This window comes from Hypanus sabinus, chromosome 21 (assembly GCF_030144855.1).
Source record: "Hypanus sabinus isolate sHypSab1 chromosome 21, sHypSab1.hap1, whole genome shotgun sequence".
NCBI classification, from domain to species: domain Eukaryota; kingdom Metazoa; phylum Chordata; class Chondrichthyes; order Myliobatiformes; family Dasyatidae; genus Hypanus; species Hypanus sabinus.
In genome coordinates this window covers 16,685,342-16,711,910 of record NC_082726.1, presented here as the reverse complement: position 1 = coordinate 16,711,910, position 26,569 = coordinate 16,685,342, and the positions used below count along the sequence as shown (strand labels likewise).

General features: G+C 44.6%; 1 protein-coding gene across 3 annotated transcripts in view; it reads left to right on the top strand.

Moving 5' to 3' along the window:
* Positions 1-4,088: 4,088 nt before the first annotated feature.
* Positions 4,089-26,569, top strand: part of slc12a1 (solute carrier family 12 member 1) — a 157,041-nt gene continuing 134,560 nt past the window's right edge. For 2 of the 3 annotated variants that reach the window (XM_059946047.1, XM_059946045.1), the window contains exons 1-3: positions 4,089-4,637; positions 20,863-20,988; positions 22,808-22,883. In XM_059946047.1, coding sequence (XP_059802030.1) covers positions 4,230-4,637; positions 20,863-20,988; positions 22,808-22,883 — 610 coding nt within the window. In that variant the 5' untranslated portion in view covers positions 4,089-4,229. The remainder of the gene's footprint in view (positions 4,638-20,862; positions 20,989-22,807; positions 22,884-26,569) is intronic. The other variant, XM_059946046.1, reaches the window with a different exon arrangement.

Genomic DNA, 26,569 nt, shown 5'->3' with positions numbered 1-26,569 from the left:
AATGTTCCATCACGTCCTTGACTTGAACTTGTAGATGATTTACAGGCTTTGGGGAGTTACTCACCACAGGATTCCTAGCCTCTGACCTACCCTGGTAGCCACGTTGAGGATATGGCTACTCCAGCTCAAAATTCCAGTACTTTGGGGAAAAAAAAATATTGGTGCATTTTCAGAGGTCTGGAGAGTGGAAAACATTTCTCCGTGAAGGAATATCAACGTATTACATTGTGTTTGATGAATTTTCAATTATGTTCATTGGGTTTCACACTTCAAAATTAACACTTGACAAATATAAAGAATCATCTGCCTGGGGAAAAAAACAAGTAGTTGCTCAAGTCCTCCCCCAACCATCATACCTAAGTATCTCTTCCCCTTTCAAATGAATCAGACCAAGCAGGACCTTCGTGAACAATGAGCAGATCTGAGAGCCTGAGTGGCCCCTTGAGATAGCATATTTTTGGTTCATGTGGTCCTGAACATAATTGGGAAATTTCCTGATTCTGCTCACCTGAGTTTGAATACTGATATCAAACTATATGGAAGTTAAGCTTCCCAATTAAAATCATTCCGTGTTTTTTAATGGGCTTGTCTAATCTGTCTGTCAGTATATACTGCCATTCCAGTCACTACATCAACCCCAAACACAATCCCCTACTGCAATCTTACCAATGGAAACAAGTTTCCTGCCTCTGTCTTATGCATCTTACCTATTTTTAGTTATGTCTAGGGACAGATCTAAAATGGGGGAAAAATAGCAAACACTGGTATCAAACAGCAGAAATACTGGATGAATCTAGCCAGTTAAACAGCTTCTGTGGAAAAGAAAGCTGTTAATATTTCATGTCAAAGAGCTTTAAGCTAAAGAGGTCACAGAAAAGGGCTCATAAGCCCTTTACCTGGATTGGAGGGCTTGAGTTATATGGAGAGATTAGATAGGTTGGAATAATGTTCCCTGGAGTGAAGAAGGCTGAAAGTTGACCTTATGTAGATTTCTAAAAGTATGAAGGACATAGATACTCATGGCTTCCTATGGCAGGAGAGTCTAAAACTAGATGCCACACATTTTATGAGAGAGTAAAGAATTAAAGAAGACCTGATGAGTATTTTTTTAGAGTGGGTGGTGGGTATATGGAATGGGCTGCCAAAGGAAGTGGTAGAGATGGGTACAATTATAATGTTTAAGGTATTTTAACAGGAACATGTATAGGAAAGATTCAGATGGATAAGGGCCAAATAAAGGGAAATGGGAATAACTCTAATATGAAACTTTGTAAGTAGGGACAAATTGGGCCAAGGGCCTTTTTCTTTTCTGTATAAACTCCATGTATCTATGAGATCGTTTGTCAAAGTCCCGTCTAGCTGGACACTTCTCTGCAGTCTATAATCCTGTATCAGGAATTCTCCTGCAGAAGTCATACCTACAGTTGTGCAATGGTTTCATTTTGCTTCATTTCAAAATGTGACTTTCCAAACCAAATTCAACTTCAATCATTATTAGTATGAAATACTTACAACCCGCAGAGGCAAGGATTGGGAGGAATATATTAGTGAAACCTAATTTATCACATGGTTAATATGGTACTAATTGTCAGAGTGAAATGGCCCAAGGAAATCTGAGCCCGTGACTGAGCCCGTGTTTTACTCCGTCCCACGTCAAAAAAACTTCTAAAAAAATTTCAGGAATCCAACCACAATGGAAAAGATTCGTGTTCATCCCCTCAAATTTACTTCCTGATAGGTAGAGAAACGGTTATTGCAATCTTTACAGGGAACTAAAATAACAGCAGTTGTACCTTTAATTGTTGACCTTTTATTTAAAAATTGAAAGAAAACACCTTTTGCCTTTATGTCAGTAAGTAATCTGGGGGATAAAAACAAATAGAAAAGTGATGTGAAATGTTCTTTACATTCCCGACCCTCGGTACCTGTGCTTAGAATTTTTAAATCTTTCACTAAAATAGAATGAATAGCGTCAGGAGAAAGTGCGGTGTACCAGGAGGGTAGTTAATGTCGGGAATATTAATGTCTTACAGCAATTAATTCTTCAGCAGTTTTACCCTTTGCAAATTTTAATGTTTCCCAGAGGTAGAAAACAATTCGTTCTCCAAATAAAAGTGAAGCCGGCTATAAACTGGATAAATTTAAACAATACAATAAAATGTTCGAAACAAATGGGAATTATTGTTTCTACTTGAGTCCTGAAGAAGGGTCTCGGGCCGAAACATCGACTATTTATTTATTTCCACAGATCTCCCCGACCTACTGAGTTCCTCCAGCGTTTTATGTGTGTTGCTTACGAAATACTGTTTCTCTGTCTCAGCTTCATTCTTTCCTTCCTCCCCTCGAAGGAGCTTTGTTGTGTTTTTGACTGCCTAGTTTATAATTTTAAAATATTCAGAATCTGTGGGAGATGACCGCCCTCTGGATTCAATTTATTCCAGAAGAAATAAAAACCTTATGGGCGATAAACAACGCATTGTACCGTATCAGTTTTCATGTCGCTGTGTATAAGAACTAGTTAGTATAATTTCCACTGTCAGGTATTCAGAAACGGGCATTGATATACAGAAATGAGTTTCCACTGATCACTATCCGCCCCCAGTGATTTCTGCAGGTTTTGTTGTATTTGGTACGGCGTTGTCATCGAGTTCGAATTTAATAACTTGCAGTTCTTTAACTTTTTAATTGTTGGTTGTGCTCTGGGAATTACACTTCATTTAAAATTTACGTCCTGAATTAATAGCACGAGGTTTCAAACTGAATCTTATTAGAAAATCCTGTAAAATGTAACACAAAAAAAAACAAATGTGCTGGAAATGCTCAGTAGGTCTGGCGACGCCTGTGAAGAGAGAATCGGAGTTAACGTCGACCAGAAACGTTAACTCTCTGTATACAGATGCTGCCTGATCTGCTCAGTTCTCCTAGCACTTTTTGCTTTGTTTTAAATGCTGACATTTGCTCTGTTTGTAAGATGTTCATTTCAGTTGCTGTGATTTAGCTGTTTGTTTCATACTCATTGTAGGTTGCCGAATTACTTACCTGTAAGAAACAGTTTAAGATGTCATCGATATTCAGTGCACAAAAGTCAGTCTTCATCCCCGGAATGATAAGAAATGTAAACTTTATTTTCCTGTCAGGTTGCTCATTTCAGGTTTTCACATTCCAGCTATTCCTAAGAGTTTATAGAAACGAGTAGTCCAATCGAACCAATGCGTGTCCGAACTCCCTAAATAAGACCGATCACTAAGATCGCTCCTATTACCATTACCTTAAATAGAAATGCTGTGTTCTTTTAAGGGATTTTCATCAAATTATATAGAAATGACCAAAAACGGTATTTTCTTAGTTGACAAAATAATGGAAATTGCAATGCCAATAAAATACATTAATTTATCCAAGTAGTTACTTATTGATCAAATTTACACAAGAGTAAAATAAACCACGTAATACATGGCATGAGCAGAAGGATAGGACAAGGCAACCTTTTTGTTTGATACCTTCTCGCGATTTTGAACACAGTCAATTTTTATTCCAAAATAATAAATTATTGCGAATGCTGGAAAACAAGATTGAAAACAGGGGCTCCGGAAACGCTCCGCTGTCCAGACAGTGCATTCTCGCTTCACGTTAATCGATATGAGTCCAGTAAAATATTACCACCTTTGCATTTTGTTTGCTTTGTGTACATAACTTGTGAGTACTTTGGGACTAATTGAATAGTAATGCTTCGCACCTTTCATTAAAGGGTGGTGCGAAAAAATAACGGCTTTTATTAATAATAACTTTCTTTATAAATATATTTGAAAGGATAAAGAAAGTGCTGGGCTGAGGAACAAAAGTTTGTCCAAAGAGTCGCTACTGATGTGCTTTCTGTAAAAAAAAAATCATGGTAATTAAAGATTTATGTTACTAATGGCTAGTTTTACAGCTACAATTAAGCATTTGTGCTATATGCTTACATATGCATCAATTAAAGTTTGTTTTGCGTTCACGTTGGCACTCACGTGCCAACCGCGCCCCGGGGCCCGCCCCCGCCACGCGCATGCGCAAGCGCGGCGCCGGCGCTATAAAAGAAGCGGGAAAGCTGCTGGCGCTGTGAAAGTGAGGGAAGGGCGGAGGTGGAGAGAGGGACAGCAGAGCCGAGGGGATTACTGACGACGAAGAGGGAGGGTGGTACCGAGGCGCTTGAGTGTCGTTCTGCCTTCCCGCGGTCAGCTCGGGGCGTCGCGATGCAGCGGGACTACAACCCGAACTTCTCGGGCGTCGAGGACCCGGACGGCATTGCGTGCAGTCGCTTCCATGTGAAACTGGTGGATGAGCGGCCCGCGTCCGGGCTCTCGCAGGACGACGAGCCGCCCGAGTACGCGGCGCCTTCCTTCGAGAGCGAGGAAGGGCTGAGCCGCCTCCACCCGTTCGAATATCGGGGCCCGGGGAGCGGCTTCCCGACCTGCGACCCTCTCCGCCCCGATACCCTCTTACAGACTTACGACACTATCACCAATTCCCACCTGAAGACATTCGGGCACAATACAGTGGACAAGGTGCCCCGCATCGACTACTACCGCAATACCGGTAGCTTCAGCGGCGTCAAAGTCAACAGGCCAACCCTGGCCGATCTCCATGAAGACCTGAAGACGGTGAGAGCGAGTTTACTGGCTGTGCTGGTACTACTTTTCCTGTTTGCCCTCTGCCCTGTTTCATCTGATTTCTCAATAATCCTACCTTAAACGCTTTTAGTTTACTCTATTTACCTTGTAGTTTATAATATTACGGCAAACAACAAATTTCACGTCGTATAAGACAGTGTTAATAAACTCGGTTTTGATCTAGTGACTGCCTTTAAGATTTAAGGTTTAACCAGTCCATTTGGGAGCAAATCTCAGCATTGAGGTGATTGCGTTCACAAAATCCGGACTGACATTTCTGACAGTATAGGAAGTTTTTAAAAAGTGCCACAAGTTGTCTTCCTTTGGTTGAGTAACACGAAATGCTAGAGGAACTTAGCAAGTCAGGCAGCATCTATGAAAAAGAATAGGGTTAACGTTTCGGGCCGAGACCTTTCATCGGGAGTCTTGCTGAACTCCACCAGTATTTCGTGAGATGTCAAACTGAGGCTCCTGCTGTAAAAAAAGGAGGAAATTATGCCATGGAACAGAACCTGATGAAGAGCCTCCACCCCAAATGTTGACTGTACTCTTTTCTATGGATGCTGCCTGGACTGCTGAGTTCCTCCAGCATTTTGTGTGTTTTGCTTGGATTTCCAGCAGCTGCAGATTTTCTCCTGTTTGTAATTGGGCCATATGATCACTCAAGGTCTACTCTGCCATTTTGCGAAACCTTGGCCATGACACTGCAATAGTTAAAAACAGGGGTCTTATTTTGGACTAGAATGCATTAAAGTCTTGACCTTGACTGTTCCAGATGGCAGGAAATTCCCAAGGTTATTGATCCTTCCAGGGGAGCTCTCTCTTCTGTGACCTATCCCTTTGGAATTGGTGTGCTGATATTTAAGATTGTTAATGAGGAGAAATATCTTCTCAACATCTACCTTGTCAAGTCATCTCAGAATCTTGTGTTTCAAGATTTGAGGTGGAGAGCTTAAAAGGCCATGGAGGGATTTGAAAACCAGAATGAGAATTTTTAAATGCTGTCAAGGACTTATTGGAGGTCAGCAAGGTAGCATAGTGGTTAGCACACTGCTTTACAGTACCAGTGACCTGGATTCATTTCCTGCTGCTGCCTATGAGGTATTTGTATGTTCTGTCTGTGACGACGCAGGTTTACTCTGGGTTCTCCAGTTTCCCTTCAGTCCTGTTTGATAAGTTAATTGGTCACTGTAAAGTGTCCCCTGTTTAGGCTAGGATTAAATTGAGGGATTGCTGTGTGGCACTGCTTGAAGGCTCAGAAGGTCCTATTCCATGCTGTATCTCTAAATAAATAAAGCTTAGGGTAGGTGGGATGATGCACGTTCGGGTAGCAGCAGTGAATTTCAGATGACCTCCAGTTTACTAAGAGTGGATGTAGGACTGAGATGGAATAGACAAATCTAGAGCTAAAAATAGTATAAAAATTCTTCTTTGTAGTAAATGAATTGTTTGGCAGCAACAATCTAGAAATAGAAGAAGTAATGTTTAGACAATTCTGTGGTTAACAATAGAAAGATAAGAATTGGGGATTGGTTCCTACCCAGCTTGAAGATATTATTGGGTAAAGCTATTTGGGACTCCATTGCTTCAGGTCTTTGATTTTGTTTCTTTTAATAGAATTGCTGTATAATATGGAAATGGATTAAATGGCAGTGCACTTGACACGTTGTTGTGTTCTGTCCTCTGTGTGGTTCTGTCAAGCATTGTTGGCATGCTGTGTGTTGGCATTGGATTGTATAATGTCACTTGCAGGCTGTCCCATCACATCTTTAGGTTGAGTCGGTTATCAAATGCCGCATTTCACTTTATATCTTAATGTACATGATAAATGAATATGCGTCTAAATCTGACTAGTTTTGGACCATAGTACCTTGAGGTGGTACATGAACTCTCAGATGTTGTCCTTCCTGCAGCGTATCACGGTAGCAGTATTAAAGAGTGATATCAGAGTAATCTGCCACTTTGAACATATTGTCCTCGTGTAGAGGACAGAAGGTGGATAAAACAAAATATGTTGGAATTGCTGTATGATGTGGAACAATATAGAGGAAACTAGCTATGGTACATGTATCTGGTCTGATGGATGATCTGGTTTATCTCCCATCAGTGGTAGGTGATCAGTTCATGCTTGCCCACATTTGCCAGAGGAGGTAATCTGGAGTGGCTGCTGGTAAGATACACCATATTGCCTCCCAATGTGGCTGGGTAGTCCTGTAGTTGCCTGTGGCAGTGGGCACTGGAGGTGACAAGAATTAGTGGTGCTTTATTTGGATGTGACATTTATTAACAGCTTAAAATCTAACATTGTCTTAAGAAACTGATATTAGATCAATCCAGTGGTGCTTTATTGGTTAGTTAAGAAATTGATTTATTATCTTGTTGCCTCTTTGTTTAAAGACCATGTTCATTTTTATCAATCCTGATAACCTTGCGGTGTAAAAAAAGATAATCTTTTCTATAGGTAGTCCTGATGAAGGGTCTTGGCCCGAAAAGTCGACTGCTTCTTCCTATAGATGCTGCTTGGCCTAGTGTGTTCCACCAGCATTTTGTGTGTGTTCCTAATGTTACACAGGTTTATTTCTCAACATCATTTTGTGCATTGCTGTCCAAAACTGTGAGGTGAATTCTGCATTTTTTTTCTGCAAAATTCACCCTCTCTTATTGAAGAATTTGGTTGGATTTTATTATTTCTGACTATTCAAGAAATATTTAGAGGAACCTATCAGTGTTAAGGGCTAGGTCAACACAGATAGCATTTAATTAATGCCTGTGATCATAAGCTGAAATAGTTTGTATAAATATTGAAGGTAATTTAGTACATTTCTGAAACCAGGTTCTAAAATCTGAAAGCAGGAGAGCTGAATTGTCTATGATAGATTAGGAAACCATTACAACATAAGTGTATGTCAGCAATTGCTAGCATTTAAAGAATTAATTGTTTACAAGTCATCTTTTTTCAACAAGACACCAACAGGAAATGTAGTAAAGTATAGCAGATCGAAGAGAAAATCTTATGATATTACTAAGAAAAGCCGTGAGGTGAGAAGAAGAAAAATTTCAGCACTCAGCAAAAGAGGAGCCAGGCATTGATAGGGACAGGAAAAGTAGACCAAGTAGACCCCGTAGGCTATCTAATTGTGAGCCGGTTCGGATGTGCCAGGAAATGGGTCGCCACATAACCCCCCCCCCAGAACCGGCGATACACCCCCCAATGTCCACAGTCTGGGCCAGAACCTGCTTGGGAGGTCGGCCTCTGCGCCGAGGTGCCGGAAACTCGGCCGGTTGTGCCAGGTCCACATGGGCCGGTTTGAGGCGGTCCACCGTGAAAACCTCCTCTTTCCCCCCAACGTCCAGCACGAACGTGGACCCGTTGTTCTGGAGCACCATAAACGGCCCCTCGTATGGCCGCTGCAGCGGTGGCCGATGCCCACCCCTTCGTACAAACACAAACTTACTGTTCTGTAGGTCTTTGGGTATGCAGGTCGGGTGCCGCCCGTGCTGTGAAGTGGGTATGGGGGCCAGGTTACCGAGCTTCTCATGTAGTCTGCCCAGGACTGCTGCGGGATCTTCCTCTTGCCCCCGTGGGGCTGGTAGGAACTCCCCGGGGACGACCAGGGGCGCGCCGTATACCAACTCGGCCGACGAGGCATGCAGGTCGTCCTTGGGCGCTGTGCGGATGCCGAGTAGGACCCAGGGAAGCTCGTCAGCCCAGTTGGCTCGTCGCAGGCGGGCCATGAGGGCCGTCTTCAGGTGACGGTGGAAACGCTCCACTAGCCCGTTCGACTGTGGGTGGTAGGCAGTGGTGTGGTGCAGCTGAGTCCCCAAAAGGCTGGCCATAGCTGACCACAGGCTGGAGGTGAACTGGGCGCCTCAGTCGGAGGTAATGTGGGCCGGTACACCAAAGCGAGATATCCAGGTGGCGATCAGGGCTCGGGCGCAAGATTCGGAGGTGGTGTCGGTGAGCGGGACCGCCTCTGGCCATCTCGTGAACCGGTCCACGATAGTCAGGAGGTGCCGCGCTCCGCACGACACTGGCAGGGGGCCCACGATATCCACAAGAATGTGGTCGAAACGCCGGTGGGCGGGATGGAACTGCTGCGGTAGGGCTTTGGTGTGCTGCTGCACCTTGGCCGTCTGGCAGTGCATGCACGTTTTGGCCCATTCACTGACCTGTTTGCGGAGTCCGTGCCAAACGAACCTGCTGGAAACCAGCCGGACAGTTGTCCGGATGGAGGGATGCGTCAAGTTATGAATGGAGTCAAAAACATGGCGCCGCCAGGCTGTCGGGACGACGGGACGGGGCTGGCCGGTGGCGACGTCACAGAGTAGGGTCCTCTCACCCGGGCCCACGGGGAGGTCCTGGAGCTGCAAACCGGATACTGCGGTTCTGTAACTCGGAATCTCCTCATCCGCCTGCTGCGCCTCTGCCAGTGCCTCAAAGTCTACCCTTTGGGAAAGGGCATGAACGGTAGGGCGAGAGAGCGCATCCGCCACGACATTGTCCTTACCCGAGACGTGCCGGACATCTGTCGTGTATTCAGAGATGTAGGACAGGTGGCGTTGCTGGCGGGACGACCAGGGGTCGGACGCTTTCGTAAACGCAAAGGTAAGCGGTTTGTGGTCCGTGAACGCGGTGAAGGGCCGACCTTCTAGGAAGTACCTGAAATGCCGGATTGCCAGGTAGAGCGCCAACAGTTCCCGGTCGAAAGCACTGTACTTGAGTTCAGGTGGCCGCAGGTGTTTGCTGAAAAACGCCAGGGGTTGCCAGCGACCTGCGATGAGTTGCTCCAGCACCCCACCGACTGCCGTGTTAGATGCGTCCACTGTGAGGGCGGTAGGGGCGTCCATTCTGGGATGTACTAGCATCGCGGCGTTCGCCAAAGCTTCCTTCGTTTGAACGAAAGCGGCGGCGGACTCCTCGTCCCAGGTAATGTCCTTGCTTGGACCTGACATCAGGGCGAACAGGGGGCGCATGATCCGAGCAGCGGAAGGGAGGAAGCGGCGGTAGAAATTGACCATACCTACGAATTCCTGAAGGCCTTTGATCGTGGTGGGTCGGGGAAAGTGGCGGACCGCATCTACCTTAGCGGGCAGAGGGGTCGCCCCGTCTTTAGTAATCCTGTGGCCCAGGAAGTCAATGGTATCGAGTCCGAACTGGCATTTGGTGGGGTTGATTGTAAGACCGTACTCACTCAGTCGGGCGCAGAGTTGACAGAGGTGGGACAGATGCTCCTGACGACTGCTGCTGGCTATGAGGATGTCATCCAAATAGATGAACGCGAAGTCCAGGTCCCGTCCCACCGCGTCCATTAACCGCTGGAACATCTGTGCGGCATTCTTCAGGCCGAACGGCATGCGGAGGAACTCGAAGAGGCCAAACGGGGTGATGAGAGCCATTTTGGGGACGTCGTCAGGATGCATTGGGATTTGATGGTACCCTCGGACGAGGTCTACCTTGGAGAAGATCCGTGTGCCGTGCAGGTTTGCTGCAAAGTCCTGAATGTGCGGCACAGGGTAGCGGTCCGGTGTGGTAGCCTCGTTAGCCTGCGGTAGTCGCCGCACGGTCTCCAGCCTCCCGTCGCTTTGGGCACCATGTGCAGGGGGGAGGCCCATGGGCTGTTGGACCGCCGGATGATCCCCAATTCCTCCATCCTCTGGAACTCCTCCTTCGCCAGTCGGAGCTTGTCCGGGGGAAGCCGCCGAGCGCGGGCATGGAGGGGTGGTCCCTGGGTCGGGATGTGGTGCTTTATGCCGTGCCTGGGCATGGCCGCTGTGAACTGCGGTGCCAGAACCGATGGGAAATCCGCCAGGACCCTGGCGAAGTCGTTGTCGGACAGCGTGATGGAGCCGAGGTGAGGGGCTGGCAACTGGGCTGCACCCAGGGAGAACGTCTGAAAGGTCTCGGCGTGTACCAGTCTCTTCCTGGGCAGGTCAACCAGTAGGCTGTAAGCCCGCAAAAAATCCGCACCCAGAAGCGGTTGGGCTACGGCGGCCAGTGTGAAGTCCCACGTGAACTGGCTGGAGCCGAACTGTAGCTGCACCTGACGGGTGCCATAGGTCCTTACTGTGCTGCCATTCATGGCCCTCAGGGGGGGACCCGGTGCCCTGCTGCGGGTGTCGTAACTCGTCGGAGGTAAAATGCTAATCTCAGCCCCAGTATCGACCAAAAACCGGCGTCCCGACCTTCTATCCCATACATACAGGAGGCTATCCCGATGGCCAGCCGCCGTAGCCATCAGTGGCGGCTGGCCCTGGCGTTTCCCGGGAACTTGCAGGGCGGGCGACAACGGCGGGCTTCCGCGCCCCACCGCTGGTGGTAGAAGCACCAGAGTTCATTGGGCCGGGGGTTGGCGGGCTCTGTGGCCGGGCCTGGACTGGTTTGCTGCCGGGAGCGTGGCTGGGAGATCTGTGCGATGGACGCCCCGCTCACCTTTTTGGCGTTCCACAGCAAGTCCGCCCGGGCTGCCACCTTCTGGGGGGTCACTGAAATCCGTGTCGGACAGCAGCAGGCGTATGTCCTCGGGCAGCTGCTCCAGGAATGCCTGCTCAAACATGAGGCAAACATGCCTGCTCAAACATCTCATTCATTAAAGCCGATGGAGGTCTGTCGCCCAAGCCTTCCAGGTGCAGTAAACGGGCAGCCCGCTCGCGCCGTGAGAGTCCGAAAGTCCTGAGGAGCAGGGCTTTGAATTCCGTGTACTTGCCGTCTGCCGGGGGCGACTGTACGAACTCTGCGACCTGGGCCGCTGTGTCCTGGTCGAGGGAGCTCACCACGTAGTAGTAGCGGGTGTCTTCTGAGGTGATCTGGCGAACGTGGAATTGGGCTTCGGCTTGCTGGAACCATAGGTTCGGGCACTGTGTCCAGAAACCCGGCAGTTTCAACGAAACCGCAGGAACAGAGGCGGCGTCGGTCATTTCTGGTCCAAAAATCGTTTGGGCCGTCGGGGTCACCAATTGTAGCGGTGTGCTACACGCAGCGCTAAAATTACGACACGGAGTCGGTAACTGCAGTCGAAGGAAAAACTTTATTCAAAATCCTCAGCCTCACTTTTAAGCCTCTCTCGACCTGCCCCCCGTGGCGCAGAGGCTCCAAAGCTCTGTGCTCGCAAACCCCCGTAGGCTATCTAATTGTGAGCCGGTTCGGATGTGCCAGGAAATGGGTCGCCACAAGATGGCTTAATTGAGTGGGCAAAAGCATGGCAGATAGAACTGTAATGTGGAGAAATATCAAGTTTCACAACATGTGCTGGTGATATTAAATTTGATTCTGATGTGAGAACCTTGCTTTGATAAGCAAAACTGAATTTTTAATAGTATTGGTGTTCTGACGACCTGTGCAGGAATAGCAAAAAGTTAACATGAAGGGTATAGCAAGCAATTAGGATGACAGATGCTGATTTGGCTTTTATTGCAAAAGGATGAGAACTCGTGAGAAATATTCTTTACAAGTCTGATCTCTCTCAGCCCAAGGTTGAATGTTCATGCGGTGTGGGAACATAGAGAAGGTTCACCAGGGTTGTTCACGTGATAGTGGGTGTATTATCTGAGGAGAAGATCAGCAGGCTGGGCTATACTTGAGATTTTGCAACACAAAAAATGCTGGTAGAACCCAGCAGGCCAGACAGCATCTATAGGAAGAAGTACAGTCGATGTTTCGGGCCAAGACCCTTCGTCAGGACTAATTGAAAGAAAAGCTAGTAAGAGATTGAAAGTGGGAGGGGGAAGGGGAAATCCAAAATAATAGGAGAAGACAGCAGGGAGAAGGATAAAGCCAAGAGCTGAAAAGGTGATTGGCAAAAGGGATACACAGCTGGAGAAGGGAAAGGATCATGGGATGGGAGGCCTAGGGAAACAGAAAGCAAGAGGGGAGCACCAGAGGGAGATGGAGAACAGGCAAGGAGTGATTGTGAGAGGGGCAGAGAGAGAAAAAGAGGGGGGATAGAATAAATCAGGGATGGGTAAGAAGGGGAGGAGGGGCATTAACAGAAATTGGAGAAATCAATGTTCATGCCATCAGGTTGGAGGCTACCCAGATGGAATATCAGGTGTTGTTCCTCCAACCTGAGTGTGGCTTCATCTTGACAGTAGAGAAGGCCATGGATAGACATCAGAATGGGAATGGGATGTGGAATTAAAATTTGTGGCCACTGGGAGATCCTGCTTTCTCTGGCGGACAGAGCATAGGTGTTCAGCGAAATGGTCTCCCAGTCTGCGTCGGCTCTCACCAATATATAGAAGGCTGCACCAGGAGCACCGGACGCAGTAGATCACACCAGCCGACTCACAGGTGAAGTGTTGCCTCACCTGGAAGAACTGTCTGGGGCCCTGAATGGTGGTGAAGGAGGAAGTGTAAGGGCAGGTGTAGCACTTAGACCGCTTACACGGATAAGTGCTGGGTGGGGGGGGGGGGGAGATCAGTGGGAAAGGATGGGGAGGATGAATGGACAAGGGAGTCACATAGGGAGCAATCCCTGTGGAAAGCAGAAGGGGAGGAGGGAAAGATGTGCTTGGTAGTGGGATCCCATTGGAGGTGGCAGAAGTTATGGAGAATTATATGTTGGACCTGGAAGGTGGTAGGTGAGGACAAGGGGAACCCAATCCTGAGTGAGGTAGCGGGAGGATGGGGTGAGAGCAGATGTGCGTGAAATGGGAGAGATGTGTTTAAGAGCAGAGTTGATGGTGGAGGAAGGGAAGCCCTTTTTTAAAAAAAAGGAAGATATCTCTTTCGTCCTGGAATGAAAAGCTTCATCCTGAGAACAGATGCGGCAGAGATGGAGGAATTGTGAGAAGGGGGTGGCATTTGTGCAAGAGACAGGGTGGGAAGAGGAATAGTCCAGATAGCTATGAGAGTCTGTAGGCTTATAGTAGATATCAGTAGATAAGCTGTCTCCAGGGATGGAGATAGAAAGGGGAGGGAGTTGTCTGAAATGGACCAGGTAAACTTGAGGGCAGGATGAAAGTTGGATCTTGGGTAGGAGCTAGAAACAGGAAGTGCAGGGTGTAGGAACAGGTTGGTGACAGTAGATGGGAGATCCCTGGAGCTGATAAGGAGACAGTGGCCTTGTCCTCCTTAGTGGGGTCATGATTGAGGGGTAAATAAGAGGAGGTATCAGCAAGTTGTCGCTGTGCCTCGGCAAGGTAGAGGTCAGTACACCAGACTACAACAGCACCTCCCTTATCAGCGGGTTTTATAGTAAGTTTGGGATTTGTGCTGAGGGAATGGAGAGCAGAGCATTCAGAAGGAGTAAGGTTGGGATTGGAACAAGGTGAGGTGACGTTGAGACAGTTGATGTCCAGTTGGCAGTTAGCAATAAAGAGATCCATAGCAGGCAGAAGACCAGAGTGGGGTGTCCATGAAGAGGAGGAGGGTTGAAGATGGGAGAAGGGGTCATCAGTTGGGGTGGGAGAGTCCTTGCCAAAGAAGCAGGCTCGATGACAGAGCTGACAGAGTTCAGCTTCATGGCGTACACAGAACTCGCTGAGGTGTGAGCGAAGGGGTTACAAAGGTAAAGCCCTTACTGAGGACGGAGCGCTCTGCCTCAGAGTTGAAGGTCGGAGGCGATAGTAAAGACCTGGCATGGATGAGAGCTGGGATCAGAGGGGGGAGGGAGGCTGGTAATGTCAGTGGGGAGGGTTGGGGTGGGAGGAAGACGGGGCCTCTGAGGGCCCAGGAGCTGACAATGGGATCTGAGGGAGAGGAGATTGCAGAGTGGTGGTGGGGGAACGGGAGACGGGAGTCACAATTGCAGCACGTGAAGACCTGGCCTGGAGTTCAAGGCTGGAGTCGCAGTTGGAGGCTGCACAATTGCTTTGAAGGTGTCCATGGCCTTTGGAATCCGCGTTGATGGTGCTGGAGTCCGGGTTTTGAACATGCTCTGTGTTGGTAGCGCCAAGATCAATGGCCGGGGCTGCAATCTGAAGTTCATGCCTGCTAGTGGTGGAGTTGGCAGCCTCTGGGGTCTGTAGATGGAAGATCTTACGATCCTTGCAGGATGTGACAAAGTCAAAGAAAATGGCAATTGCACGCATAGATCTGACGAAGGATGAAATAATGGACAGGTCCATTACAAACGGTGAAGAAAATGTGCCAGAGGCGTGGAAGGGATTGTGATAGGGACTTCAGGTACCTCCTCATGGCGGAGAGTGTTGCCCTTGGAGCTCGTCGGGAGAAACAACTGGAGGCAGAGTCAAATGTGAGTACCTGGGATGTTGCTTGAATTTCCAGCATCTGCAGATTTCCTTGTGCTTGAGATTATGCAAACTGATTTCATTGAAACATATGATATTCCAATGGGGTTTGCTGCAGGTATGATACTTCCTCTGGATGATGCATCTTGAACCACAGGTCACAACTAAACTGTTTATTTTAAACAAGGGATCAATCATTCATGTGTGAGGTGAGGAAAATTTTCTGCTCCAGAATGGTTGTGAATCTTTGTAATTCACTAGCCGTCATAACAGTCTAAAACAGATTATGAATTTCCAGATTAAAAGGGAATAAAGGATCTAATGTTATTAGAAAAAAGTGGAACTAAGATAAAAGATCAGCTATGATCTTTTCACAGTGGAGCAGGAATAAAAGTCTATTCCTGATCCTGTGACTCGTGTCGTATGCAATTATAAGAACATGGTTCACTGGCACAAAAGGAAGGTGGCCAATCCCACTAAGTTGTGCCATTTTTCTCCAGTTTCTCCTCTAGTTATATAGATAGACTAGCTTCCATGCTGTATTACTCTGACTGAGATGTCCCATCCAAGCTAGTTCCATTTGCCAGCATTTGGACCAAACCTAAATCATTTCAATCCATGTACCTGTCCAGTTGTATTTTAAAACTTGTTATTGTACCTGCCTTAACAACTCACTGGCAGTTAATTCCACATAAATATCACATTTTATGAATTTTAAAAAAAGTTGCCTTGAAGTTGCTTTAAAATCTTTCTGCTCATACTGTGGTAAACTATGTGTATACCTGTCTGGACATGCCGCTCTGCTGACTGCCCCTGTGGCTCCTCCCACGGACCCCTGTATAAATGCGATTGGAGGCACTGCTCCTCCTTCAGTCTCCAAGATGTTGTGATCATGTTTGCAGCAAATAAAAGCCTATCTTTTGCCTCCCATCTCTGAGAGTTATTGATGGTGCATCACATACCTTAAACTTGTCCCCCCCCCCAGTTCTTGATTTCCCTATGACCAGAGAAAAGACTGCGTGTATTCACCTTTTTCATGCCCCCATGATCTTGTACACCTCTCAAAGATTACCCCGCCCTCCAAAGTCCTAGCCTGTCTAACCTCCCTATAAGTTCCTCAAGTCCTACGTCATTTTTAAACATTTATTATCAAAGTTTGAATACAGTATAGAACCTTAAGATTCATCTTCTTGCAGGCAGCCACAAAACAGGAAAAAAAACCAAAGTAGAACCCATTCAAAGAAAAACCCCACACAAGACCATCAAGCACCCAATGTCAAAAAGAACAAATTGTGCCAACCATAAAAAGTAAGCCAACAACATTAACTGCAGAGTCCCCAAATGTGAGTACTCAGTGCTCTGCTGATGGCTGCAGGCCACAGCTGCAGTGTCATTTCAGCAATTAAGTGCCCCATGAAATCATGCATATAGTAAAAAAAATAAATAAAAATAGAAGGAAAATTAACTGCAGAGTACCCAATTAAAAGTTCACAACTACAGAGCATGTTTGGTGCTGAGGCGAGCCCATCCAGAAGCCCAATGGTTGCAGGGCAGCAGCTGCTCTTGAACCCATTGGCACGAGATCCAAGATTCCTGCACCTTCTGCCCACTGGCAGTAGCGAGAGATACCAGTCAAATGCAGGCAGGCAGCGCTGAACATCTGTTCATTTTCTGCTCTCATCCTTGACAATTTTAATCTTGCTTGACGCGTTAATTGGCATGAAGTAATGGCGCCAACCACGGGTTTGTGTTCTGCCATTAGGAATTGACACAATCTCATCCATGCTGAAAGCCCCAGGAGATTGTAGAAGCGCCAGATCATTCAGTTGGTACAAAAATACATTCTTGAAAGGGAAATTATAGGCTGCAATTGATGGCCGTTCAGAAGTATATTTAGAAGAGTATCCAGTAGTTTTGTAAGCTGTCTGAAAGATGTTGCTGTTTGTCAACGGTACTGTAATGCCAGAAATTGCTTGATTCTTAACTGGTTGTCACTGTAAGTCAGCAAACATATAGGATGCAAATAGCCATGCTGTGAAGAAAAGGCTGCTCAGTGTTTTGTTGAAGATGATGAGGCTAGAGGTGACAAAAGCATAGATTATATATAGCAGATTAGTTGAGTCCGCAGCAAATTTAAGATTTGAGGTGAAGTAAGTGTTATTGTATAATCGTAACTTTATGAGAATCAAATATTTTCATTAATATTTGGTTCTGCCTTGTTCTCCAGGGATGTGAATGGAGTCTCTAGCTGTGACTGAAGACCACCTCCTTTGTGAATCATGGGCTAACAAACAGGAGCTTGATTCCTGCCTGATTCTTTTCCTCTAACCTTTCTAGTTAGAGTAAATGGTATATCACAATTTGAAGGATTTATCTATTGCATCAACTGAATTAATATGATACTATGGCATTGTATTGTAATTCCGAATTTATTAAAAGGAAGCTTTTTGAGAACTTTGGACCTGCCCGTTGAATAAGTGAACATAGAATATTATAGCACAGTGCAGGCTCTTTGACCCACAATGATGTGCTAACCTTTTAATGTACTCTAAGACCAATCTAACCTTTCCCTCCCAGCTCTCTAATCCAGGTAGTGTCCTGGTAAATCTTCTTTGCACCCTCTAAAGGTCCCTAAATAAAATGTGGAACTGTCAAATGCCTTGATAAACTCCATATACACAACATCTACTGTTCTACCTTCATCAATTTGTTTTGTCCCTTCCTCAAAGAATTCAATCAGGTTCATGAGGCAGAAACTGCCTATCAAAACCATGCTGACTATCCCTAATCGGGCTATGCTTCTTCAAATGCTCAAGTCCTGTCTAAGAATTCTCTCCAATAGTTTGCCCACCACTGATGTAAGATTCATTGGTCTAATTCCCAAGATTATTCCTTTTACCTTTCTTGAACAAAGGAATAACATTTCCCACCCTCCAATTTTGTGGCCAGTAACAGCACAAAGATCATTGCCAAAGATGCAGCAATCGCTTCCCATAGAATCCTGGGGTATATCCCATTGGCCATGGGGATTTATCTAACCTAATGTTTGTCAAAAGTTCCAGCACATCCTTGTTTTCACATCAACATGTTCCAACATATCAGCCTGTTTTTTTTTCTCTCTGTTCTCACATTTGTTAAGGTCCCTCTCAAAGATGAATCCTGAAGCAAAGAATTAATTAAGGACTTCCCTCACTGCCTCTGATTAGACATGTTTCCTCTTCTATCTCTGATCAGTCCTACCTCACTATAGTCATCCTCCTATTCTTCACAAGTGTAGAACACCGTGGGGTTTTCTTAATCCTACTTGTCAAGGCCTTTTCGTGTCTCCTAGCTCTTCTGTCCTTTCTTAATCTTCCCGGCTAACTCTTAACTCTCTAAAGCCCTGTCTGATCCTTGATTCCTAAACCTGAAGTATGTTTCTTTCTTCCTGTTAACTAGATGTTTCATATCTCTTGTCAACCATGGTTCCTTCACTCTACTATCCTTTCCCTGCCTTGTTGGGATGTGCCTATCCAGAACACTATGTAAGTGCTCCCTAAACAACCTCCACATTTCCTTTGTGCATTCCCCTAAGTGCACCTGTTCCCAATTTATGCTCAAAGTTCCTGCATAATGTATCATATACACCCTAACCCAGTTAAATGCTTTCCTATACAGCCTGCTTCTAACCCTGCCCAAGGCCATGTTAAAGGTTGGGACGTTGTGGTCACAGTCTCTAAAATGCTCATCCACCGAGAGATCTGTCACCTGACCAGGTTCATTGCCTAGTACCAGCTGCAGTATAGCCTCTCCTCTACGTACCATGGCAGGAATCCTTCCTTAATACACATAACTAATTCTATTCCATCTAAATAGTTTGCACTAAGGAAGTACCAGTCAATATTAGCGAAATTGAAGTTGCTCATGATATCAACCTCTATTTTTGGACCTTTTCAAAATCTTCCCTCTGATTTGATCCTTTGTCATTGTTGCTATGGTGTGGGCATAACAGAGTGAATGCTTCCTTCTACCCACACTGACTTAGTAGATTATACCACCAGCATGTCCTCCCTGTCTGCAGCTGCTATACTATCCCTGGTTAGCATGCCACTCCCCCATCTCTTTTACCTCCCTCCGAGTCCCTTTTGAAATGTCTAAATCACAGAACATCTGGCAGCTATTCCTATCTTTGTGATAGCCAAATCTCTCACGGCCAGAACATTGTATTTCCATGTATTGATCTATGCTCTAAGTTCATTACCCTTGTTTCTGATACTACCTGCATAAAAATTGACACATTTCAACCTATCTACACTGCAATGATGCACTATTCACCACTTCAGTCTCTCTTCCTTTACATCAACTACTTCATCCACTGACCTATCACTCTGGTTCCCATACCAGTGCCACACTAATTTAAATCCACCCAAAGCAAACCTGCCTGCAAGGATATTGGTCCCCCTCTTCAGGTGTAACTTGTCTCTTTTGTGAGCGCCATATCTTCCCTAATGAGATCACAATGATCAACAAATCTGAAATCTTGCTGCCCACACCAATTCCTCAGCCACACACTCATCTGCCCAATCATTCTGTCTTGCCCTCATTGTCAGATGGCATAGATAGCATTTCAGAGATTGCTAACCTTGAGGGCTTGCTCTTCAGCTTTGTATGTAGCTCCCTTTATTCTCTCTTCAGAGCCTCATCCCTATTCCTACCTATTTTGTTGGTATCAATATGTACCATGATTTCTGGCTGCTCACCAACCCCCCTTAAGAATGTTGTGAACCTGAGCAGTGGCCTCCCTGACCTTGATACCTAGGAGACAACATACCATCTGGAGTATCTTTCATGTCCACAAAAATTACTGTCCCATTAACTCTTAAACCCCCTATTACCACAGCTCTCCTCTACTTCCCCCTATCCCCTTTAAGTCACAGAGCCAGTCTCTATGCCTAAAACCTAGATGTTGTGACTTTTCCTCAATAGATTGTTTATCCTGCTGCTCTCAACAGTATCCATAAGACCATAAGGTATAGGAGCGGAATTAAGCCATTTGGTCCATTGAGTCTGCTCTGCCATTTTATCATGGCCGATCTATTTTTCCTCTCAGCCCCAATTTCCTGCCTTCTTCCCGTATCCCTTCATGTCCTAACCAGTCAACCACTGCCTTAAATATACATAAAAATTTAGCCTCTTCAACTGCCCGTGGCAAAGAATTCCACAGATTCACCACTCTGGCTAAAGAAATTCCTCATCTCCATTCTAAAAGGACATCCCTCTAGTCTGAGGCTGAGCCTTCTGGTCTTAGACTCTCCCACCTTAAGAAACATACTCTCCACATCCACCCTATCAAGACCTTACACTATTTGATAGGTTTCAGTAAGGTCACCCCCCCCCCCCCATTCTAGCAGTATGCTTGTTGAGGGGAATGTCCACAGACATACTCTGCACTATCTGCTTGTTCTTTCCCTTTTCTGACACTACTCATCTCCTGCAACTTAGCTGTGATTACCTCCTGTAGCTCCTTTCTATTACCACCTCGTTCTCTGAAAGAGTCATAGGTCATCCACTTTCAGTTTCCTAAAAGTCTGTAAGGAGCTGCACCCACATTCACTTCTTGCAGATGTAGCAATCAGAGAGACAGGAGATATCTCAGATCTCCTATGTCTTGTATGAGTAGCACACCATTGACTTGGGATGCATTCTTTCTACTCTAGTTGGGTACCAATTTAAAAAAAAAAGAATGAATCCTGACAGAAACTTTAACCTAGCCTCAGCCTCTTCACTGAAGCCTCTTGACCCAGTGCCTCAGTTCCCATTCTAAATCTGTCCAACTCTAATAATGGCTGCTCTGCTTAAACATATATTATTTTTATTGGTCCTTGCCAAGTGCCTGATAACTCAAATGATCTCTGCAGAAAGCCCTGACAAACTCCACTTGCTTTAATAATCTGGTACTACTCTATACAAGTAACTGATCCCATGATCTCAAGCTCTGCATAAGTGCTGTTTATTAATTATTATCATTGTTACTTTTTCTAATCTGTAGGATATTGTGTCAGTTCCTGGTACAGTGGAAGGTATTACCAATGGTGATGGTGGATTAAGTGATGAAGCAGGAAGAAAACCTCCAGAAAATGAATTAGTGAGGTTTGGATGGATCAAAGGTGTGCTGGTAAGGAACTCCAGCCAAAGTTACAGCATGCTTATTTTTATTGACATATAACAATGAAAGGTTTAGCTGAGTTTGCATTTTTGAAAAATGCGGATAGTTATGTAGAATTTATAATTTGGCTGTGAAGTGTAAAATTTTAAAAAATGGAAATGAGTGATGTGTTGGCTTTTTGAGAAGATGTGTAGGCTCCAGGATGCATTTTTTCCAATGTATTCAGATAAAACTGAATGAGCCAAGATCATAAACACAAAATGCAATATACTGAAAGCTATAATGGCTTACAGGAGTGGCTTTTCAGGTACAAAAAAATTATATTTTGGTTAGCCTGTCCAATATTACTTTCTTCTGGAATAACTTTTCAAGCTGCATTGGGAGCAAAGAACAACTGCTGGGTCAAGCAACATCTGAGTAGGCAAATTATAATTCATCATTTCAGGTTGAGACCTGCATCAGGGCTGTAGTGTAGAGGGGAGATGGCTAATATATTGAGTTGAGAAGGAAATGATAGAGCTAGGAGGTGGAGGTGGAGGAGTGGAGTGAGTGGTTGGTGAGAGATAGGTAGAAACAGACAAGGAAAGAATCAGGGGAAAGATGGAGCCAGTTGAGGGGAGGGTGAAATGTGAGACAGAGGCTGGAAGGTGATAAGTGGAAATACAAGATGCTGCAAGTGCTGGAATCTGACAGGTATGGAAGGAAGGAGGGAGGTATGATAGGTAGATTGAACCATTTTGGGGAGAGGGATAGGAAAACAGAAGCTGTAGAGTGTTCAGATCAAACCAGCAAGGAGGAGACTGAAACTGGGTGGGAGGGAGAGGCAAAAAGAAAGGATTAGGCATGTGGGTTATGTGAGGTTGAAAAATTCAGTATTTGTACCTTTAGGTTATAGATTACCCAAGTAGAAAATGAGGAGCTATTGTTCTGGCTTGTTTAGCTTCACCATGGCAGTGGAGAAGGCTGAGGACCATTGTGGGTTTAGGAAGGGCAAATAAATTGTACGCAAGTGGAAAGTCAGGATGGTCATTGCAGTAAGTGCAGAAGAGTTCAAAAAAAAAAGTTCACCTAGTTAATGCTTAGTCTTGCTGATGTAGAACAGGCCACAGTGAATGCAATAAATGAGATCGGAGGATATGCATCTAAACCTCTGTTTCACTTGTACTTTTTTGGGTCTCTGGAAGGTGTGAGGGAGGAAGTGTAGAAATGAATATTGTACCTCCTATGATTGCAGGTGAAAATGCCATGAAAAGGAAAGGGGTGGGAGAGTAGGGGTGAGTGTTCTTGGAAGCCATAGAATGCCTGCAGAAATCAGAAAGGAGTGGGAGGGGAAAATGTGACCGTTAGTGACATCACATTTCAGTGTGTGAAGGCTGATAGGGTGAAAGGTGAAGGACGAGCAAGAGAATTCTGCCTCTGTGCTGTTGGTAAAAAATTGGGGGCATGAGAGCGGCAGTCCAGGAAATGGATGAATCGCCACTGCCATTGAGGTATGTCGTGTGAAGGTTGGATCTGATTTTTTTTTTTGCAAATGTTAGTATCAGGTTGCTGATGTAAGTTTTTTTTTCCATCTGCCTTCTCAGGATGTTAAGAAACAAGAAAAAAAATACTACTGAGGGAAAATATAGTCTTGTCATTTTGTATTTTTAAATATGATGGGTGTAAATAACCAAATTCTAATGGACATGGTTTGAATTTTTTCAAAAAAATTATTAACATGTAAGAAGTTCTATTAACCAAAATTGCAGCTGTTTCAATTTTCTCTTCAGATTCATATCTATGACTATCACCTTTAAGAATTGTAGTTAGTTAATGTCTTGTATTGTAGGTACGGTGCATGTTAAATATATGGGGAGTGATGCTTTTTATTCGACTGTCGTGGATAGTTGGTCAGGCTGGAATAGGTATGTTTGCATTTTTGTTATAAATTGGTGCCATTAAGCTTCAGGATGAGTGATATTTGCCAATACTTTATATCTTCTATTGGAAAACACCAGAAGTTGTCTCTTTAATGCAGAGGTTCCCAACCTGGGGTCCATGGACCCCTCAGTTAATGGCAGGGGTCCATGACATAAAGGTTGGGAACCCCTTCTTTAGAGTGACTATAATTTTTCTGCAGTTGGTATATCACAGCTTAGAGCAATACCATAGAAATGGCTCTTCATTCTACTGTGTTTACCAGCCATGAAGTATCCATCTGTACTAATCCCATTTTGCAGCACTTGCCCCACAGTCTTCCATGCCATGTTACAAGAGCTCATCTAAATACTAAATGTTGAAACTCTCTGCCTAATCAATCCTCAAGCAAAGAGTTCTAGATTTCAAATGCCCTTTAGGTGAAAAAAGTTCTTTAAATCTTCTACATTTTTACTTTAAATATTTGATTTCTGGTCAAAGACCCGTCAGGTAAGCACAAAGACTTTCTCATTATCTGCCTTATTTATTCCCCTCATAACTGTTTATATCCTCTGTGTGGAGCTTGCAATTTTTCCCAGTATACTTGCCTGGGTTCTTAGCACAACTATGATACTATGTTAATTGGTAACTGTAAATTGCATATATATAAAATGGTAGGGCCTGGGAAACAAAGGAAGAACAAAATGGGATCTGTATAATGGGTGATTGATGATTGGCTGAATGGCCTGTTTATATTTTCACAATCATGTATCCACGTTGCTGGGGATTCCTGAATGTACAGATAACTCTGTCTTTATCTTACTAGGATCTGACATTTGTTGTGCATTTTCTAGTTTAATTACTCCATGCAACACCTATCACATCATGTTTTTCAAGAATAAATTCTATCTGCCATGACTGTGGCCATCTTGGCAACCAATCAGAATTTCATGTTGAACTTCACAGATGTACCTTCTACATTCACATAACTTGTTAATGTATGCAATAAACAACAGGAGTTCCAGTACTGATCTCTGCATTACACCACTGGCCACGTAAACAACCTTCATCTGCAGTGTCCTATCAACAAGTCATTTTCCTGTCTAATTAGTTAAATTACTTTGGATCCAATGGGCTCTTACTTTATAGACCAATCTTCCACAAAGGCTTTGCTGAACCCTATGCTGACTAATTCTGCTGTAAGAGCAGACTAATCCTTTCTCTGAGAACTTTTTCCCTACCATTAACATTGGAGTCTCCAGTCTGTAGTTATCTGGTTTATCCCTACCACCTTTGTTGAATAAAGGTACCATTTCATTACAAAGTTTGCAAACCATTGGGTTTGCAACAATAGTGACTTTGGTAAAGCATAATTTTCTTGATGAAGTCAGGTATCTGACCATGACCATTAATACCCTCTTTAAAGTTAAAATTACCATTGCAGTGATTGAGTCTATCAGTTACCCTGTCAGATTTAGAACATAGAACATTACGCCACAGTACAAACCCTTCAACCCATAATGTTGTGCTGATGTTTTAACCTACTCTAAGATCAATCTAGCCCTTCGCTCATACATAGCCCTGCATTCTTCTATCAAATCTATGAAAGATCGCACCAACCGGTTTTTGTTCAACCAGTGTGCAAAACACAACAAGCTGTAAATACAAAAAGAAAGTAGTAGTAGTAATAATAAATTTTGAACATGAGTTGAAGAGCCCTTGAAAGTGACCCATAAGTTTTGGGAACTTTCAGTGATAGGGCAAGTGAAGTTATACTCTTTGGTTCCAGAGATTGATAGTTGACGGGTAATAACTGTTCCTGAACCTGGTGGTGTGAGTCCTGAGGCTCCTGTACCACCTTCCTGATGACAGCAGTGAGAAGAGAGCATTATGTGTGTGCTGGAGGTCCCTGATGATGGATGCTGCTTTCTTGCGACAGTGCTCTGTGTAGTGCCCAGTGGTGGGAGGTCTTGGCCATGATGGATTGGGCTGTATACACTACTTTTTGTAGGATTTTCCATTCGAGGGGATTGGTGTTTCCATACTAGGCTGTGAAGCAGTTAGTCAATAGTCTGCCACATATCTAAAAAAAAAAGTTTGTCAAATCTTTTGCCTTACATATTGAAGAACAAGTTAAAATTTCAAATATGTAAAACCATATTCTGTATGTTCTCTTGTATAAAGGAAAAATGAAATAAATGCTAAGATTCAAGCAAAGTAATTCATTTGCTTTTTTTCCTTTCTTAAAATGCCCTTTCCACATCTGCTGAGATGCTTAAAAAGATAAATAATGGCACGTGCAGATTTCTATCAAAAGTTAATTCACAAATGGGATTGGCTGTGTGAAATTTTTAAGAGAACATCTGCTTAAAAAGTTGTACCTGATAGATCGTTTCCTTTCAAAATCTGAAAAGTATTTTGATGACAGGCCTCTTTGAGAGGCATGACACTTAAGCAAGAATGACTGGCAGTTTTCCTACTTAGACCTTAGGCATTCAGGCCCAGTAAGTCTGCTCCACCACTCAATCATGGCTGATACTTTTTCTCCTCCACAACCCTAGTACCTGGCCTTCTCCTTGTAACCTTTGATGCTATGTCCAATCAAGAACCTATCAGTCTCTGCCTAAATACAACCAACGACCTGGCCTCCACAGCTGCATGTGGCAACAAATTCCACAAATTCACTACCCTTTGACTAAAGAAATTTCTCTGCATCTGTTTTGAAATGGCACCCCTCTATCTTGTGCTGTGCCCTTTTGTCCTAGACTTTCCACCATGGGAAACATTCTTTCCAATCCCCTCTGTCTAGGCCTTTCAACATTTAAAAGGTTTCAATGAGATCCCACCCCCCCACCATCCTAAATTCCAGTGAGTACAGACCCAGAGCCATCAAACGTTCCTTGTATGATTACCAAGGAATTATCCTTGTGAACCTCCTGGACCCTCTCCAATGTCAGCACATCTTTTCTAAGATGAGGGGCCCAAAACTATTCACAATACTCAAGGTTAGGCCTCACCACTGCCTTACAAAACCTCAGCATCACATCCTTGCTTCTGTATTCTAGACCTCTTGAAATAAGTGCTAACATGGCAATTGCCTTCCTCACCACCAACTGCAAGTTAACCTTCAGGGTGTTCTGCACAAGGACTCCCAAGTGCCTTTGTATCTCAGATTTTTAGATTTTCTCCCCATTTAGAAAATAGTCCGTACATTTATTTCTACTAGCAAAGTGCATGACTGTGCATTTTCCAACATTGTATTTTATTTCTCACTTTCCTGGCCATTCTCCTAATCTGCCTTAAGTCCTTCTGCAACCTACTTGTTTCCTCAACACTATCTGTCCCTCCACCAATCTTTGTATCATCTGCAAACTTGGCAACAAAGCCATCTATTTCATCATCTAAATCATTTATATACAGCATAAAAAGAAGTGGTCCCAATACCAACCCCTCAGAACACCACTAATCACTGGTACCCAACCAGAAAAGGATCCTTTTATTTCCACTCGCTGCTTCCTACCAATCAGCCAATGCTCTAACCATGTTGGTAACTTTCCTGTAATACCACGGGCTCTTAACTTGGTAAGCAGCCTCGTATGTGGCACCTTGTCAAAGGCCTTTTGAAAGTCCAAATATACAACATCCACTGTATCCTCTTTATCTATCCTATTTGTAATCTCCTCAAAGAATTCTA